Source organism: Rousettus aegyptiacus, unplaced genomic scaffold (assembly GCF_014176215.1).
Source record: "Rousettus aegyptiacus isolate mRouAeg1 unplaced genomic scaffold, mRouAeg1.p scaffold_m13_p_13, whole genome shotgun sequence".
Taxonomy (NCBI): Eukaryota; Metazoa; Chordata; class Mammalia; order Chiroptera; family Pteropodidae; genus Rousettus; species Rousettus aegyptiacus.
The window spans coordinates 15,721,064-15,740,391 of NW_023416288.1; the positions used below are offsets into that span (position 1 = coordinate 15,721,064).

The window sequence follows — 19,328 nt, forward strand, 5'->3', positions numbered from 1 at the left end:
AGACGTTAGCATAGCTGGGGACTACATATTTTGGTAAGAAGAACAATTTGAGCTAAACACATTTATAATTGAGTACACATCTTTTAAATTGTACTTCTTTGTGAGAAATTCACTTAACTCGGGGTCTTTATGTTATAAGTTTTCAGATCTACATCTAACAATAATTTTGATTATAGAACTTTAATGTGAAGTACTACTTTACTGTGAAGTAATACTTAAGCTTTATTGATATTTTAGTTTGATTTATAAAAGTTAACAAGTAAAATCTAAAATTCAAATATTAAGTCCTCAAGAAATAAAGTATGACTGTGTGTATGAGGAATGACAGATCATTTCCTATATGGCAGAAGCTTAAGGGATTAAAATGTTCAATAATCCAAGAACTTATCATAAAAAACCAGAGTTACAAAGATATACATTTTATGAGTTCATCAAAAACTTATTTTTAATAGTGAAAACTGGAAACTATTTAATCGTTAGGATATTGGTTAAATATGTTATAGCACATCCACATGATGATACACTATAATACTAGTAAAAGTCAGGTTTTTGAAGAATGACATGGAGAAAAAAACCCTTTGATATACTTAGTGAAAGAAATTAAATATAAAATTACATATACATTGTGATACTAAATAGGCTTTTAAAACAAACACAGGAAAAAGGACTGGAAAGATTATATGTCAAAATGTTAACGTTACCTGTGAGAGTAAGTGAGTTTAATTTTATTCTTCTATATTATCTAATATTCTGCAATTAACATGTATTAGTTTTATAGTTGGAGAGGATAAAGGCTTTTCCTACTTCGTTCTTTAATACCTTTAGAATAGAAAGAAATAAGACAGTCACTTAAAGGCCAGTTTTCCACTGGTTCATTCAAAATAACATCCTCTTCAAATACTATCACTGTGATATATTTCAATAAAGTCTGTTCAAGAATTTCCTTCATTGGTTTAGATTTGGATTTCTTTGCCATGGCACACGGTCCAGCCACAGTCTGCCTTTCTGGTGAAGACTCCTCCCCATCCTCTTCATCTGCATGGTGGAAGAAATGTCTGTACTTTCCAGGGTTGATTTCTGTATCTTCAGGCCTAACAAAAACTCTGGGGGCTCCACTCATTCATTCTTTCTTTTGTTTGATATAGATTGTAATTTAAATTTGCTGTACTAAAACAGCATCAGAAGAAAGCATTCATATACTAGCTGACACACAGGTCTGCTGCAGCTCCTTCTACCTATACAGTCACTTGAATTGTGATGACAGTTACCTGGCAAATTTTTTTTTTTTTTTTATTCTCAGATATCATTGCTTTTTTGTTGATGCAGTTTAAAAGACACAGATACAGTGAGGCTATTGCTTCAGTGAGGTAATAAAGCAATCTTTTTAACCTCGCCTGTGATGAAGCCACAGAAAACCCTCTTTGCCGCTGCTGCTGCTGGAGACCTTATTACATCTTTTCTAGTCTTACCACTACTTGAGACTATGATGAACACTGCTGCCTGCCGCGGCTGCGGTCGGCACGCCAGCAGCTGGAGATGGCTGCCCGTTTAGGTCTCAGTTTCTTCTTCAGTCCCGGAGGCAGCAGGGGTAAGGTGTTCATCAAGAGACTCCAGCTGTGAGTGTGGACGTGGGCCTTCTGTCTTCAGTAGCAGCTGAAGAGCCACACAGAGCTACTGCAAGGCACTACTACCCACTTCTCCAGTCTTTAAGTTCTTTATGTTCAAATGGGGTTACTAATAGAACCAAACTCAGGGTAGAGTTATAGGGATTAATGGCTATAAAGTGATTAGATCAAACCACTGCACGTAGTAAACACTTGATTATTAGCTAGCTGTTTTCGTTGATTACACACTGAGCTAGAGCTAGTAAGGGCAAGGTGGCAGACTACATTCAGCTGGAATATTATCTTCAGTTTTCATTTTCCATGCCAATGTTCCCCTCCACTAGCCCAGACAATGAACAGTTCTTTGTACCTTGAGTCTGTTAAAAAAATGTATTAACATTATCTCATTAAACTCCCGTCTCTGTGCAGAAGTGTCCCTAAGTAATCGCTGGTTAGCCCTCTGTGTTTACCTTCTCTCTAAAGTGCTATCTCAGGCCTGCGCTCTGAATAGAGAAGTGATAAGCAGGGATTAGTTGCCCATGACCCTGCTTCCCAGACATCAGAGAGCCAAAGAGAATGTTTAGGGTTGACAACTTACTGGTTTGATCTAGTTCTTTACTTAAATGTGATGATTCAATAAAGTTACAAGAAAAAAAAAAAAAACCACACGCACACAAAACAAAGGCTTGAACTTTAATTATTAAACAAAATATGACCTTCTGAATTATGATTAATTGCGCTTATTTGGTAGGAAGGGTTTTATTACTGGGTTCTTTAAAGACTTAGCACTTGGGGTCCTTATTTATATTAATAGTACTTATAGATCAGAACTAGTCTGCAAACGTAAATTAGGAGACTGACAAGAACCTAACTCTTAAAACTCAGACTATCTCAGACATGGTGTATTTCATTGGTGCATTCTTTTGTAGGCTAGAACAACTTTTAGAGAGGTATTATGTGTGTGTCATTCTTGCTGTGGAGCTAGCATGATTGATCTGTTAGTTACAAGATATTTCCATAATGTCTACATATCAGTTTCACAAGGCAAATAACATTGATTGTATTAGCACCAAAGGTGGAGAAATATTAATTTTCTGCCATCACAGTGTTCACAGACTATATTTTAACCATGGCAGTTAATGCATCCAAATCCATTTAATTAGATAAATAGTCTACTTTTTGCCATTAGCGTCTTCTCTTACTTGATTTTTCTTGTGGATAAATGTTTTAAAAAATATTCCCCTTGTTTTTCTGATTTCCTCAATTCAGTTTCTTGAAGTCTTTAGACTGCATGTCAGAATAGTTACATCAACTCTCTTATAAGGCAGTTTATGAAGGGTGAAATATATGTCATTTTTAGAAAATTATTTGTGCCTTTCCAGGAAGAGAAAATATTTTCTTACAAATTTTGTGTGACTATGTCTTATACTTGCTCTAAATACACATTAGCAATTTATCTCCTAATATGAGTAAAGAGGTAATTTTCTGCTGCTACTTTTTTCTTCAACTTAGATTGGATTTATTCTTAAAGGAGCACAAAAGCAAACATACAGACTTCTCATTCTGATTTTAAATAATTTAGAGTGGAACTGTGAACACAATATTTTCCCCATTGAAGATCATTTTATACTGTAGTTTAATATAGATTTTAAAATTGCTATTTAAAACTTGGGCTCAGGAGGGTGATGGTAAAGTGTGACATTCGCAAGCTGTTTCCTGGTGATGAAAAATGCATGAGAACATAACCCACACAAGACTAGTTAAATGATTTTGAATATAATTTTCTATTAAGTTTTACTTAATTTAACTCAACACATGATTTGTACTTTACCAGTTTCTTGAAGAAAAGAATAGGTAGCCCATTGTCTTTGGTAATTCCTTCCTACTATGTACTTTGTTCTTACCTGGCTTCAGTAAATGTCTAACTACTTTCGGTCTTTCTTTTTGTCTAGAACGTGCATATATATTTAATTTTCTTTCATATATGGATGCAGCTGCATCGCATGCGTCTTAAAATGTTATGTCCTGAGTACTACATATTTATTTTTAAATTTTCAATTTTGATTTTCTTTTTAATCTGTGTGGCTAAATATTTAGTTTTCCTTTTATTCTTTATTTCTAATTTATTGCATTGTGTTCAGAAAATAACTTAGAATGTTTCTGTGGTTTTGAGTATTGAGATTGTCTTTGTGGCCTAATCTATGGTCATTTTGTGTGTGTGCATGTGTGTGAATTTAAATTTGTACTTGAAAAGAATATATGGTAATATGTGTGTTAGATCGAAATTTTAATCATAATATTCAAGCCCATATATCCCTTACTTATTAGTTGTCTTGCCCTATTGATGTCTGAGTGATGTATTTCTTTTGTTATCACTGTGGATTTGACAATTTTTCATTTTATTCATACATTTCAAAACTATGTCATTTGGCTTAAACTAGTTGATGGTATTAAATTTCTTGGTGGATTTTAACGTTCACTTTAATGAGATATATTAATTTAATCCGTTTTGTATATATTCTGTCTTATCTGCCATCAATATTGCCATAGCACATGATTTTGCAAAAATACTTATTTTTGCTGTATTTCCCCCTTCACTCTCTATTTTCAGATTTACTCTTTTGTTTTAATTTGTCTCTTCTCAATAGGATATTGTTATGTTTCCTTTGTCTTTTTAAGCTAAGAACTTCCTACTAACAAAGGAAGTTTGTTCATTTATGTTTACTGTAATCATTGATGTGTTTGGACTTAACTTCCTTCCTGTTTTGTGATCTTTTACTTGGCATGCTTTCTAATTCAGTACCCTGCCTCCGCTAGCCTCCCACTTCTTATCCTCTTCCCTCTTCTTCCTTGTAATGTTTTCTTCTATTCTCTTCTCCCCAAAATTTGTTTGGGATTTGTACATCTTATTTATGTGATTCTAGGGATTCCCTTTTACAAGTTAAGAAATACATTAAAATTTATGTATTTGGAGTTAATCAGTGTCTGCAAGTCAATCCAGTGAAATCTCAAAATGCTTTATTTCTCCTATCCTGCTGTTCCCTGCCTTCCTGTAATTTTTTCACCACTCCAACTACATCATATATTGCGATAATATGGAATTTTATATCTGATTTTCTTTTCTGATGGTGGTAAAATTGCAGCTTTTCCATCCCACTCGAGAAACTATCTTGAGTATGGGATTATTGATTTGAAATAGTTTTCCCTTTTCAGCTGAATTGTCTTTTTTCAGTTATCATTGTATATAAAAATATTGTGCTTTTTGGGTGATTTTTCTATTTAAATGCAACCTTTCCCCAAAGTTTTATTGGCAAATTTGATTGAGACATTGAACTTACTATTTTTTCACCTATGTCTATTATTTTATTCACTGTCCATTAAGTGTTTTATTTTACTGATTAAATATTTAGTCTCTAAATCTGTTTCTTTTTACAGGATATAATATCTTTGCTAACCTCTCTGAAGAGACTTGTTTTTATTCAAAGTTATTCTTACCTTTGCAATGTCAAGTCTCTTAGCAGTGTTTTAGTTTATCTGCCCATTAAATTTTATACTTCTTGTTGATTTTCCTGAAATGATTTGTGATTTTTTATTGTATACTCATTTTTGTATTTGAGAATTTCTGTCACTTTATTGTTTTCTGTAGATTGTTTCTAGTGATTGTATGAGAGAGGTAGGGATCACAGCTTGGGGATGGGAGGATGTCATCGTTTCTCTGGATGTTGGCTACTTTAGTCCTTGCTCTGTCCCCCTAGTCTGAATACCAACAGTCTCAGCTCTCTCCTCTGTGCAGATGTTCTTGCAATTTGCTTGGGAGGACACCATGTGCTCAGCTGTGTTGATTAATTTCGTATTTACCTACAGACTCCTCCATCTTTTTTCTATAATAGTCTTCTCCTACATGTTGGGACTTTGGGTTCTCCCAGTCTTTTTTTCTAATGTTTTGATCCTTACTACTTTCTATCTTTCAGAATTCCTCAAAATTTCTGATTAAATATTGGCACTCTTTTTGTTTCTCATTCCTGTGTCTGATTTATTATTTTTTAAAAATATCTTCTTAGTCACTGCATGACATTTGGGTAGGAAGGAGGTAAGAAGCATGTGCTCGACCTGCTAGTCCTTATAAATGGTGGGAGTCAGATTCGTTGCTAGTATGTTGTTTTTTTTCATAAGTGATACAAGAGCATATGCTCAAGAATAGTGTTCTATAAATGTTCTACAAGAAGTTCCATCCTAAGCTTCTAAAGTTGGTTGCTTAGAAAGTACCGCAATCATTAGCAATATTTTTTATCAATTGTATATGTATTGATAACTGTGAGCAGATAATCCCTTAAAGATGCCTTTAATTCCTTATATATAATTTTCTTTTATAGTGACATTTAGACAGATAATTTGCTCTCATGCAAAACAACGCTCCCCTTTTCTTTCTCCCTGGTGAAAGTTCGAGTGGAAGTTGAGCATAGCGGTTGATGAGATCACTCACCCTTTACACTGTTATTGTCATGATGGGATGTACCATTCTTAAGGAAGAGTTATCTTGTTGCAGCTAACCCTTAGAATTTGGTTTATATTGACATAAGTGAATTCCTTTGTTTTAAGTAGTGAAATCTGAACGCTATGTCTTTAATTATCTTTTTTCATTGTCACTGAAAAGTATTGAGGGAATACCTTTACATGACTGAGCTGTACATCATCATGATTTACAACAGAGTTCAGATTGTAAATATTTTTAGCTTTTTGGCCATATGATCTCTTGCAATTACAAATCTGTTGTAGCTTGAAGTCATAAGACAATATGTAAATGAATGTGTGTGACTGTCATGGATACTAAAATTTTATTTTCACATAATTTTCATGTGCTATGAAATTTTATTCTTTTTTTGATCCTCTCCCCAATTAAAAAAAGTAAAATCTTTCTAAGCTTATGGGATATGCAAAAACAGATTGTGGGTGGGATTTGCCAGCCCCTAATTTAGATTATATAATAACATGGAAATATTCATAACTTATTGAGTGACAAAAAAGTTACAAACAATATGTATAGTGTAATCCCATTTATATTTAAAAAGCAATCATCAATATATGATTAGCACTGGAAGAAGAGATATCAAAACATTAACAGTATTTCCCTCTTGGTGATTAGAATATAGGTGGATTTTTTCTTTTTTTAAAACTTCTATACTGTGTTCATTTGTATTTTCTTAATTTTATTCCCTGAATATTTATTATGTTGTTTTTAAAAATAGACATCTTATATCATAAAAACATGTTAAAGTGACAGAGGATCTGTATATTTTTAGGAAAATTGTGTTATTTATTGTTAATTAGTTTTATACAATCTGTTTTGTTTACTCTCTTCCATTTTTAGCCAACAAGTCCCAAATTTGGAAAAGCTGACTCATATGAAAAACTGGAAAAACTAGGAGAAGGATCTTATGCTACAGTATACAAAGGAAAAAGCAAGTAAGTTCATTAATTTTTTTAATATTTCACATGTAAATTGTACCTGCTCTCTTAATACTAAGTAACAATATATTTAAATAATTTCCATTTAATATGTAATAAATCTTTTCCCTCAGGTTTTCATTATTGTTGTTCTTTTAACCAGTGTACAAGTCAGTAAAATTGGTTTTCCTTGCTAGCAAATTGTTTTGGATACTATTTCATTATAAACGTCCAATTTCTCTTTTTTGTCTTACCCATCTCCCCAACTTTGTCTTCTCTTTCTCTCATTGGAGTTGGATCCCTAGATGAGAATTTGTTTCCAGCTGAATGACATGATTAGTTTCTCATAGAGGTTTAGCATTTGCTTAAGAGTACTGATTTGACAAGGCCAAATGTATCAGCCATTCTTGATGTCTTTTTAAATGAGTTTTTACTCTACCTTTCAGAAGTTACTTAATTAAAAATACTACATACTCTTTCTTTTTTCCTGCCTGTCTGCTTTGGCATCATGCTGCATATATTTTCACAAAGAGATACAGCTTTGCCCTTATTTGTCCTCTTCTCCTGTGCTGTCCTGGGGTCAGAGCATGGATTTAGGTCCTTGAGAAGCTCACCCCACATGTTTCTGATAGGCCTTCTCCCTCTCCCCGATTGATTAAGAGCACAGAGTTGCTGTATTGGGTGGCATGTACCTTGTAGAAAACTTGATGCTACTTCTGAAATAATTGTGTGAGACACAAGCCTTGTTTTACCTTAATCACATTACCAAATAGTGTTGAAAAATAATTTTCTAAATTATCCATGTTTTTGTTTCCCTTTTAGTCATTATAAAAAATAGGGCATTCTAAGCTAATAAATAGAAAAAATGTAGTAGAAAATTCTCTGCAGTATCATTTCAAGCACATAATTGGAAATTTTGATTATGCGCTGATTTAGGTAATCTTGGGCTTTTGCGGAATGTATTCTAATAACTTTGTTCGTGATTTTCAAGTTAAGAAGATGGAATACCCTGATAAAGGAAGATATGTAGTAAGTAAGGAAGTACAGAAATACTGTAAGTCAAAAATAGTAATATAAATTTTGAGATCTTAGATATTTGAAAAAGAGAAGTTCTTTTTATAATTTGAATGAAAATTAAACATGTTAGGGAAAAAAACAAAACAAAATCTAGAAGGCTGTTAATGACAACTATGTTGCTTGAGCGTAATAGAATGTCATGGTAATGGTTTGAACAGTTGAAGTAATTTTGGTAGGGGTTATGTCTTGAATTTTATATTTTTTTTCCTAAAGAAAAATAGGATTCTACTGTATAAAAATTACTTGTGTGTCTAATATTAATAATGTGATGATAACTACACTGGATTAAGCAATTATGTTATATGTAATATGCCTCATTTACTCTTCATAGCGTCTAAAAGATAGGCCCTATTATTACCATTTCCATTTGACCAGGAATGTTTCGGCTTAGAGAGTTTTAGCCACTGTCCTAGTCCATTCAGGCTGTTAGTGGCCACACTTATTTTGGCTCATGTCTATCTGGTTTGAAGCTATTCTTTTCCTAACCATTACACTACACCTCTTCCACGGTATAAGGCCTTCCTTGGAAAGATTTGTCCTTGTTGAATATTCCAGATGGTTCTCACATATGCTCTGACTTGGTTTAATCATGAATCCAACAGAGGCAAACATACTATATCATTATAAAGAAACAAACCAATTACTTTGAACTGCTTTCTCACAAAGGATGTGCTCAACTAATTTCCAAATGTAAGTTAATAACTCTATTAAATGTTCAAGATTTATGTTACAACTTGGAGATGGTTGAAAAATCCTTCATTTATTATGCCCGAATAAAAGAAAGACTGCCTGTTAAGTACCTGCAGTCTTTCAGAAGGATGGTTCTGGACAGTAAATACTTTTCACTCCAGTGGGTCTAAATGTATCTTGTCAGCATTTCTCAAGCAGTTGTTCACATGTATTTAATTTCCTCCTTCTGGAGATGAAAGCCACTGACTACTCACCTCTGTTAAGAGGTGACAGTGCTTTTGTCTGGTGTATGCTCTGAAGTGCTACATAATTTAAAGAGCCCACCGAATGTTGGGGTCCCTGTCGGTAGTACTCCCCTTCACTCTCCCATAGATGTCCACAGCCCTGCCTCCATCTCTAAACATTACCTTTAGCATCTTTTCCAAGAGCAGCTATCATTATCTTGCAGTAAAGCTGCCAGTCATTTGTAGAGATTTCACTGATGTTTGGTTCGAGAGCATTTTACATATATGTGTTGATTTATATTGTGTCGTTTGGATTTTGCCATGAAGCTCATTGTATTAGTTTGCTAAGGCTGCCAAAACAAAGTACCACAGCCTGAGTGGCTTAAACAACACAAATTTATCATCTCATAGTTCTGCAGTTAGAAGTCTAAGTCAAGGTGTTGGCAGAGTTGGTTCCCGCTAGGTTGGTTCTGTGAGGGAGAACCCACTCCTTGCCTCTCTCCTCGCCTCGGCAGTGTACTGGCAATCTTTGGCATTCCTGGCTTGTTGATGTGTCACCTTGATCTCTGCCGTCATGTTCACCTGGTGTTCTCTGTGCGTGTGTCCGTCTCTGTGTCCAAATTTCCCCTTTTTATAAGGACACTAGTCACCTTGCATAAGGGCCCAACCTAATGACCTCATTTTAACTTGATTACCTCCGGAAGGACGCTTTTTCCACATCGAGTCACATTCTGAGGTACTGGAGGTTAGAACTTTAACACGTCTCTTTTGGAGGACACAGTTCAATCCATAACATTTATGAATTTCAGACCTCACGAATTTGGCATTCTGTTCATGACAGTGTCATTTTTTTCTCCACTTATGGGTTATGTAAGCCATCGTTTATTTCATGTTCTTTAAATAATATAAATGAAGGATATTCCCTCTGCCTTGATGAAGAGGTTTGTGTAACTGTTGACTGTTACAGTAGCTGCTGTTAGCAGTAATTTAGAAGCTTGGAAAGGAATAGGAAGGCTTTTTATTACTCTTGAATTCTCTTGAGTTTCTTATTCCTATAGGGAAACATTTGTTAGGGAGAAGTTGGTCAAGATTCCTATACCATGTAACCCCTTTGGTGATGAGCTTGGTTCTAAAGATTATGGCTGACTAACTGCAGCCATATCAATATACAACAGTCAAAAATAATTTTTTTTTTTGTTTAAAAAGCTTTGAACTTCCTATATTTTTATATCTGAGGAGAGTTTTTTTTTTTTTTAAACAAACGTTTTCCAGCTTACTTATTTCTTTGTGCGTGTGCGTTTTTATGTTTGAGAAGGGAGGCAATGTATTATCGCTCTACTAATCTCTGTCCTGGTTTGGTTTCTTGATTTCGTTCTCTCTTCTAACTCCCTGTAGCAGTTAACATAGGATTTTAAAAAGTCATAGCATTGTATAATACTTTACATTTTAAAACATGTGGGATTTTAAAATGTCTAATTTAGCACCATGAAATCATCTTTTCACCTCTCAATTTTCCAGGGACTTTTGTACATTAAGACACTTGTTAATATTTTCTAAGCTTATTCAACTAACAATGAGTGTTTATTATGTTGTTTTTATGCTCTTTCTATGCTGTAGGTGAAAAAGAGATATTTAGATGTAGATTCTGCTATCAGGAAATTTAACAATCTTGAAGGGAGATGGTTCATATACATAAAAAGCTCTATAAAGTTAGAATGTAAGACATTCTATATAAGTGAGAATGTGGTAAGAAAGGCCAGGTAAAATGGTATGGGGTTTCAGAAGGAAGGAAGAGAGGATGGTGTTGACTAAAGTATTTTAAATATGTTCTCAACAGTGGTGAGTGTTTGAACTCACAGCCTCATTGCTTTTAAGTCAAGCCTCCCTCATCACTGTGTGTGTTTGTAGAACTCCCTGGGACAGTTCCCTTTGGAGGCTTGGTCCTCTAAACAGATATAATGAGATTTTTCACCCTTTGTTAGTATACTCTCCACTAAATCTGTTAAAGCCCAAGGGCCTTAAAATAAAAGAAAACTGATTCATTTTGATGATTGTGCAGATTTTGATTAAGAAAAAGTGTTTAATATTCAAGTATTAAAGTGGAATTGGTGTTTAGCCATATAATTTGGAAGGGTTGGTAAGGTGTTAATATATGAACACCCATGAATGTGTGGTTGTGATAGTTAAAAGCTAGAATCACCAGCCACCTCAGCTCCCAGACTTGAGATGTGTTGGCATCCAGATGCTTCTCAGAGCCCTGGGATCTACTGGTAAAGCAGATCCAGGTCCTTCCCAGATGCCTGAATTCCCCCAGGCTTCTGCACCCTGCTGCAAGTGGTGAGATGCTATGACCTTTACTCTTGCCTGAGACAGTCTCCTCTGTTTTCCTTCCTACTTTATCTATTGGGGATGTGAGGCTCCAGCTGCTTACTTTTGATTTTCTTGTATTTCTAGTGTCATTTAGAAAAGGAAAAACCTTGCTCTTGATTCCATCTCTGGAATTAGAGTATTGGACTTGCTCTGACAAAGTCATCCCAAGATGATCCTGATATCTGGTCCTTCCCCCTTCCTCCTTTTATTTTTTGTTTATCTTCAGTTCTGTTGAGGAGAAAATGCAAAGCTTTACTCCTGTGGGAGTCTGCTAAACAGAGAAGCCTGCCCACACTGGTTTGTGCCGGCAGTAAATTGTTATCTCAGAGGTGAATAAAAACAATGGAGGAATTTGCTCACTTTATGTAACATGAGACTTATGTGATTGAAAGTGCCAATCTTCTTTTAGCATTTCATTCTGCCAGTTTGCACTGAAATGTTGAAGTTGAATTCAGCAACCTCATAAATTGAGAGAGTACCCAAAACCAAGACTGAAAAACAGTAAATACATTTCAAAGAGCCCTACAAAGCTCCAGGAGAAATAAGGGGAAGTTAATGCTATTAATTAAAACAAGCAGAAAGACAGTGGCAGTTAACCAACCTTTTCAGAATATGTGAGATTAAAGAGGTGGCTTTTACTGCTTGTCCTGAAGGTTAGCTCTTTTGAAACACTCTCAGGAGGAGTTTGAAGAATTCTAAAGGTCAGAAATGCCTAGATAGAAAACACTGGACTCCTGGTTCACTGAAGTTTTAATCTTAAGAGTTGACACCTGGATTGTCATGGTGACTTCAGTGTCCTGAGAGTCAGAACCTACAAGTGGGAAGTCTGTACAAAAGAGAGGCTAATCTGATTAGATTGTACAAGCTCTGCTGCGGGATGCTCCTGAGGCCCTCTCTCTGTTTCTCATTAGGTCTGCTCTGATTTCTTTCAGACTTCGGGTCCGTGCGCCAAAGCTTATTACCACAGCTCACTTCAAAGATCAAGCCTGTATCCACACTATTAGTCACAGGGTATGAAAATGGCATCATAGTATGATAATACAATCAGAGGTAGCTTTGGAATTTAATGCACAAAATACGGCATTACAACATACAAGGGAAAGTGGATTTTTTTTTTTTTTTTTTTTATAAAAGCTAATGGAGTAAGTGGAGTTTGCTCCATGTAATTTTCAGGCCCGGTGCTCCTTATATATAGGTAAAAGTTGAAAAAGTAGAGTGCTTATCCTTACCTGGCGAAAGAGGATAATAGCCCACCCTCCAACATCTGCTAATTTTATTTTTAGAAATGCTAAAGTCTATCCAAATTGCAGATTCAGCCCTGACTTCCTTTAAAGGAAGAATGCAAGACATTAAAATCTGGTTCATTGGTACAGATGGTTTCAGTTAGCTTGCAGCAGATAAACAAACAATGCCTAATCCTTTCTGACAAAAGTGACAATGAGGATATTGTTTAGGCAAGAAGCATGATTTCAGTTATTAGACTAAACTGTACAGGAATAACTTTCCTATTAGACAATATTTAGATGTATTGGCCTCTTTTGGTCCTTTTCATTATTAGGGTTCTTTGATCATTTGATTAGGATACCCTCAAAACAATCAGTGGTATTTGCTGTCTTCAGGATTGAAGGAATATGTCAGCTATGCCCAGCTGGTGAAAATGGGGGCATTCTTTTTGGGTAGTGGAAGAATTTTTTTAAAAGAGTCGATATGGAAATTTCCAATTATTATAATTTCATGTCTCCTAGGAACACTCTTGCATGGTTCAATTTAAGTGGCTTTTGAGGAGGACTAAGGGAAGGATATAATGATAAGATTGATTTCAGTTTAAAGCATACCCATTTACCTGAGTTGCTTCATTATTATCATCCTTTTAGGTTTAAACCAGAATGCTAGGGAAAGTAGCATCTTTCTAGTCTAAACCTAGATCTAAATCTAGTCAACTCTACATTTGATGATATCCGGACACATTTTTGGATTTCATAGCTTGAGGAGCAGTGGTTGTGTTACTGGCATCTGGAACAGGGGTTCCCCAAGCCCTGGGCCATGACTGGTGCTGACTTGTGGCCTGTTAGGGACAGGGCCACACAGCAGGAGGTGAGCAGTGGGTGAGTGAGTGAAGCTTCACCTGTGCCTGCAGCTGCTCCTCAGCAGTAGCATCACCTCCTCAGTTCCATGTCAGATCCTCAAGCATTAAATTCTCATAGGAGCACTGGTCCCTGGTGCCAAAAAGGTTGGGGACCACTGATCTAGAGGGTAGAGGCCAGGGATGCTGCTGAACCATTCTACAAAGGAACAGGACAGTGCTTTGCAACAAAGCATTTGGCCCAGAGTGTCAATAGTATTAGATTGAAAAATGCTTGTCTGAACAAGGAATGCATGGAGGCAGTGTCTTTTTAAAAGAGCTTCTTCCTTTAGAGGTATTTACTAAGCCCCTACTGTGTTCCATATATGGGGCCAAGCAATGGATATGTATTGATGAACAAAACTGAGCTTCTCTTCTCATGGAGCCTGTCGTCTAGTTGGGGAGGCAAAAAGTAATCAAGTTAGCAGACATATTTGTAATTTTAAATTGCATAAAGGAAAAAGATTTATGAGAAAGAATTCAAATGGAGAGTGGCTTATATGCATTTGCATGAGAGCGAGAGAGGCATAGGCAATAGATATACTTCTGTGGATGGACAATGGGAGCCTTGCTGAGAAGGGGACAGGTATGCTTATAACTGGAGGAGATGTGACCGACCAGGTAAAGGGTGGGGACAAGAGTGTTCCAGTCCAGATCCTGACTGAGAAGAGTTTGGTGGGTTCTGCAGACTCAGAGACTTCTATATGACTGGGTGCATGGGATGTTTTTAGGAGAGATTTGTATGAATTTACTTTTGAGAAGTTGGCAAGGCCTTGAGGATCATCTTAGGAATGATATATGTGAACCACCCCAAAACTTAGAGACCTAAAGCAATAACTGTTACTTAATTTGCTTATAAATCTACAGCTGGGGAAGGGCTGGGCAGGAAAGGTTTGTTCCTGTTCCATGTGGTATCACTTCATGCAGTTTAACTGGGATTTGAGGGATCACATGGCTGGAATGCTGGAGTTGGCTTTTCATGTGGCTTGGGCTTTCTAGTAGCATGATGACTGGGTTCTCACAGAGAACCTCCCAAGACATAGGAAGTAAGACTTCTGGCTTCAGCTCCAACATGTTAAGAGCTTGGGAGCTATTGCTTTATCCTTACAAAGAGAAAAAGCTGGGCAAACTGAAAATCAATTAGTTTTCTTCATCTGAGAACAGAGGTCACAGGGAAAACCGCTATGCTAAACTCTGAAGAGATAGACATGTTCATATAGACATAGCTAAAATCTCCTTACCTGGAGCATAAGCTGCTGGAGCCATAAACTGGTAGGGACGCTTAAGTAGTAATTTTGGTGAATTGCTGGAGACTGAGTATGGACTAATACGAGAGTGAAAACTCCTGGGGGCTGCAGCCTTAGAGAAGCCCTCATATCTTCTTGGACTTCACCTCTAGAAACCACACAAGATTTTGCCAGTGAAGACCACGGAAAGAAGATACCCTTGTGGCTCTGGCATTGGGGGTGGGGGAGTCATCTTTGTAAAATATACTCAGAGCATTCTTTGTCACAAAAGCCTGCTTACTTTACAGAGAAGAATCTTTGCTGGAGCTTTATCCCAGCTGATGAAAAGGAGTTTGTCCCACTGGGGCTCTCTCCAGCCTTTCTGTCTCACCTCAGTGGGAGAAACCATAGCAAACAATGATCAAGGCCTGAAGGGACTAGATAGGAATACTACAGTCAAGGGAGGAAACAGGGGATTGGGGGCAGGGGGAGGAGCTATATCATAATTGAAATACCAATAGAAGAAGAGGAGAATGGAGCAGAAGTATTTGAAGTAATAATGGCAGAAAACTTTCCAAAATTCATGACAAACACCAAACCACAGATTCATGAAGCTCAGAGCACACCAAGTAGGATATGGACACATACACACACAAACACAAACACACACACACACACACACACACACACACACACAACCCATGAAACAAAAGTAAAAAAAACCCACTACATAGGCATATTGTATTAAAACTGCAGAAAAACAGAGACAGAAAAATCTTGATTGAAGCTTGAGGAAAAAATACTTTACCTATAAAGGAACAGAATCACAATTACATCAGACTTTTCATCAGAAACTGTGCAAGCATGGAGTGAAAGAAATACTTAAAGAAAATCCTTAAAAAAATCACCAACTTAGAATTCTGTATCTAATAAATATTCTTCAGAAGTGAAGGAGAAATAAAAACTTCCTCAGACAAATATTGAGGAAGTTCATTGCCAGAAGACTTGCCCTGTAAAAAAATGTTAAAATAAGTTCTTCAGGCAAATGGGAAATAATATAGGTCGGAATAAAGGAAAGAAGAGTGTCAGAGAAGGAATAAATGAAATTCTTCTTTTTCCTCTTAGTTAATCTAAAAATGAACTGCTTATTTAAAGCAATAATAGTGGTGATAAATTGGGTGATTATAGCATATAGATAAGTGAAATGAATAACAGCAGTATTTCAAGGGATAGGTGATTGGAATTGCAGGTACTTTGTTATAAGGTACCTGTGCTACACATGCCGTGATGTTTCGTTATTTGAAAGTGAACTTAGGTATAAATGTGTGATGTAACCTCTACCACAACCACTGCAAAATTTTTGAAAAATACAGTTGATACACAAAGAGGATATAACATGGAATCATATAGGCTGCTTAATTAAAATCAGAGGAGGCAGAAAAAGGGGGACAAGGACAAATAGAATGAGTGGAAAACAGTTAACAATCAGGGTGGATAATACACTTGTATCAAAATCACTTAGAATGTAATTGGTCTAAATACAACAGTTAAAAGACAGAGATTCTCTATGTGGATAAAAAAACAAGACCCAACTATATGTTTTTTAGAGGAAATCTACCTTAAATATAAAGACTTAAGTTAAAAATAAAGGGGTAGTGAAAAATATATCATGTTAACGCTAATTAAAAGAAAGCTGGGGCAGCTATATTCATTTTAGACTAAACGGACACTTATGATGATTCAGAAAACCATCAGGGGTAAAGAGGGGCATTATATAATGATAGAAGGGTCAGTTTCCCAAGAAGAAATAACCATTCTTAATGTGTATGCACCTAACAAAAGAGTCTCAAAATGTGTGAGGCAAAAACTGATAGAACTGAGAGGAGAAATGGGTAAATCCGCTATTGCTGTTGGCGATTTCACCTGTCAGTGGTAGATAGATCCAGCAGGCAGAAAGATCAGTAAGAGAAAGGTGGCCTAACCGCCCTACCAAGATACGGAAAGTGGAAGCCGACAGTATTTTAAGGCCTGTGCCCAGAACTAGCAGTGTCACTTTGACCCACTTTATTGATCAGGTGTTTGAAGAGCTCAGATTGAAGAGTAGGGTAGGTAGACTGCACCTCCCAATGAGGAGTGCCAAGGAATTTTAAGGCCGTGTTTGAAATCTCACACTAATTTGGATTTCATTTTAGTCTGGAATTAAATTTTTGCTTTTATCTGTGCAGAGTCTTTCGGTTATCTTTTCTGACCACTTTTTCATTGATTTCTTTTTGAATAAACTTAAAGTTTTAGATAACATTCTTAAGGACAAAGATTCTGTTTGAATATGGTACCTTGTGTAGAGGGGGACTTATTCTTCATTTGCCTGGGACAGTCTTGGTTTAAGCTTCGTCTTTGTGTGATTATAAATAATACTTCCTTTTACTAATTCAGTGTTTTTACTATTTAGTGTCCTCGTTTGGATATAAATTATATAATCACCTTACTTAGGTAATGCTTTATTCCTTTAGAAACTTGATAAATCGTTTTGTCAAAAAAATTAAAATTCGATTAAAATATTTTATTATGGTTAAGTATTTAGAAGCATTAATTTCAGTGACTCTTCTGAGAGCTTTTTTGAATTGTTCATAATTGTCATCAAACCTCTAATGCAGATTTGTCCATTTAAAACATTTCATGGCTGCTTAATGAGCTTTAGGTGCAGCAGATGCTCTTGGACATGCTCTTGGACAAGGCGTGGAGACTAGGCCTCATGATTTTTGTGACATAGCAACTGATGAGTCTAAAATTCACATGACCTACCTAGATTTCTTACTACTCATGACATAAATGATAGGCTCAGAGTAATTTAAGGTAGTGGAAATGCTGGAAATTTGAAGTAGTAATTAATGAGTAAACTGGGGCTTGGGCAAAATCAGGTGCTATTAGAGCTGAGAGCTAATAGGTTGTAGCATCAAGAGTTTTAGTCAAATGCTTACAGTCTGTGTAGCACTGAGGCATTCCAAAGAAGTATGCTATACTGTTAAGAGCAATTATGATAATGGAGAGATGCCATGTTGTAGAGAAATCTAGGACTACAAATTGATAGAATTATCAGGTGCAAGAACAGGTTGTGGACATCGTTGATTTGGGACAGTTCCGAGGTGTACAAGATCCTGGGTAAGCCTGGATCAGAAAGGAAAAGGAGTGGGGCTTGTCTCATCCTTTCTTTAAGTCTGCTTGGTTTGCCCAGGAAGTTCAACTTCATGCTCTTGTTTTTTGTCTCATCATTGAGCTTAATAGCGATATCTACCTTTGCCAGTAAAATCTGAAAATGGAAATGAAAACAAACTCAGTGGCTTCTACCCAGAAAAATATCTGAGCTTAAAAGGATCTCAGACAGAAAGGAAATTATTTTAAAGATTATAGACACGAGACATTTTTTATGCTCAGTGGTTGACTCCCAAACAAATATGTACTCCCTTTCTTCTAGGTTCAAGGAAACAGATATCTATTTCCCCTTGTAAACAAATTCTTTGAAAATTTAAAAAGGTAGTTTTGTCTCTAGTTCAAAATGGTCTCTCTGGGATTGCTGTGTTTTTAAGTATCTCTGTTTTCAGGGACTTAAATCAATGGTCCTACAGACCACTAGTATTTTATGAGCCGAGGGAAAATATTTGGTACTTTGGTTAATAGTTGAAAGCCCTGTTGTAACTCAACAGAGAATAAGATAGAAGTCATTCCTAATTGGCCTGATGGGTGAGACAAGAGAGTGAATTGGGAAGTAGTTTAGCAGCCAGAAGAGGTACTGACAGACTAAAAAGCCCCTGAGGAAGCCGAAGAGGAACCAAAGGCTTTTGTTGTGCTTCTCATCAAACCTCTTAGGAGAAAGAAGAGGAAAATGGAGGTACTGAGAAACCAGATAAATGGTACAGAGAGCCCTCTTGGGGATCCCAGAGGAAGCTGAATTCTTAATGAGAAGGCTACAGACTAGGTTAAACAGAGTGACAATATTTTTCTTCTTCTTCTTTTTTTTTAACTTCTTGTTCTTGGGAAAGTTTCAGTGTTAAGCTCTGGAGAGTCGAGGGCACCTGGGACTTTGCCCAAAATAAAGCATAGAATATTATTAAATTAAAACAGAATATGTATCTTCTTCCACTGAAATAGAAGAGATAAAATAACAAAATACCAAATTTCTTGGATAAAGGAAGACATAAATAAGATGAGAGGGATTGCTTAGAGAGGTGGCAAGAAAACCAGCCAAGTACCAAGGAAGGAAGAGAGTTGCAGAGGATTGTGGATGAAGAGGTCAAATATTAAGCAAGATCAAATCTGATGAGTCCTGAAAAGAATTCATTAAGTTTGGAATTAGGAAGTTTTTTCTTAAGTGTATATAGGGGACTGGTAGGAAAATATGGCGGGGAACCTACTTGCGTTGGATTGAAGAGAGAAAGGGAAGTGAAAAATGGAGGCTGAAATGCAAGTTATTACTTTGAGGAGTGAGGCAGAGACAGAAAGAACAAGGAAGGAGAGAAGTATTTTTTGTTGTTTTAGTTTTAAACTAAATGGGAAAGAATTGAGTGTGACCTAA

At 36.2% G+C, this 19,328-nt stretch overlaps 1 protein-coding gene across 3 annotated transcripts in view; it reads left to right on the plus strand.

The window, feature by feature from the left end:
- CDK14 (cyclin dependent kinase 14) overlaps positions 1-19,328 on the plus strand; it is a 504,271-nt gene that overhangs the window by 122,411 nt on the left and 362,532 nt on the right. For all 3 annotated transcript variants that reach the window (XM_036230328.1, XM_036230330.1, XM_036230329.1), the window contains one exon: positions 6,973-7,067. In XM_036230328.1, coding sequence (XP_036086221.1) covers positions 6,973-7,067 — 95 coding nt within the window. The remainder of the gene's footprint in view (positions 1-6,972; positions 7,068-19,328) is intronic.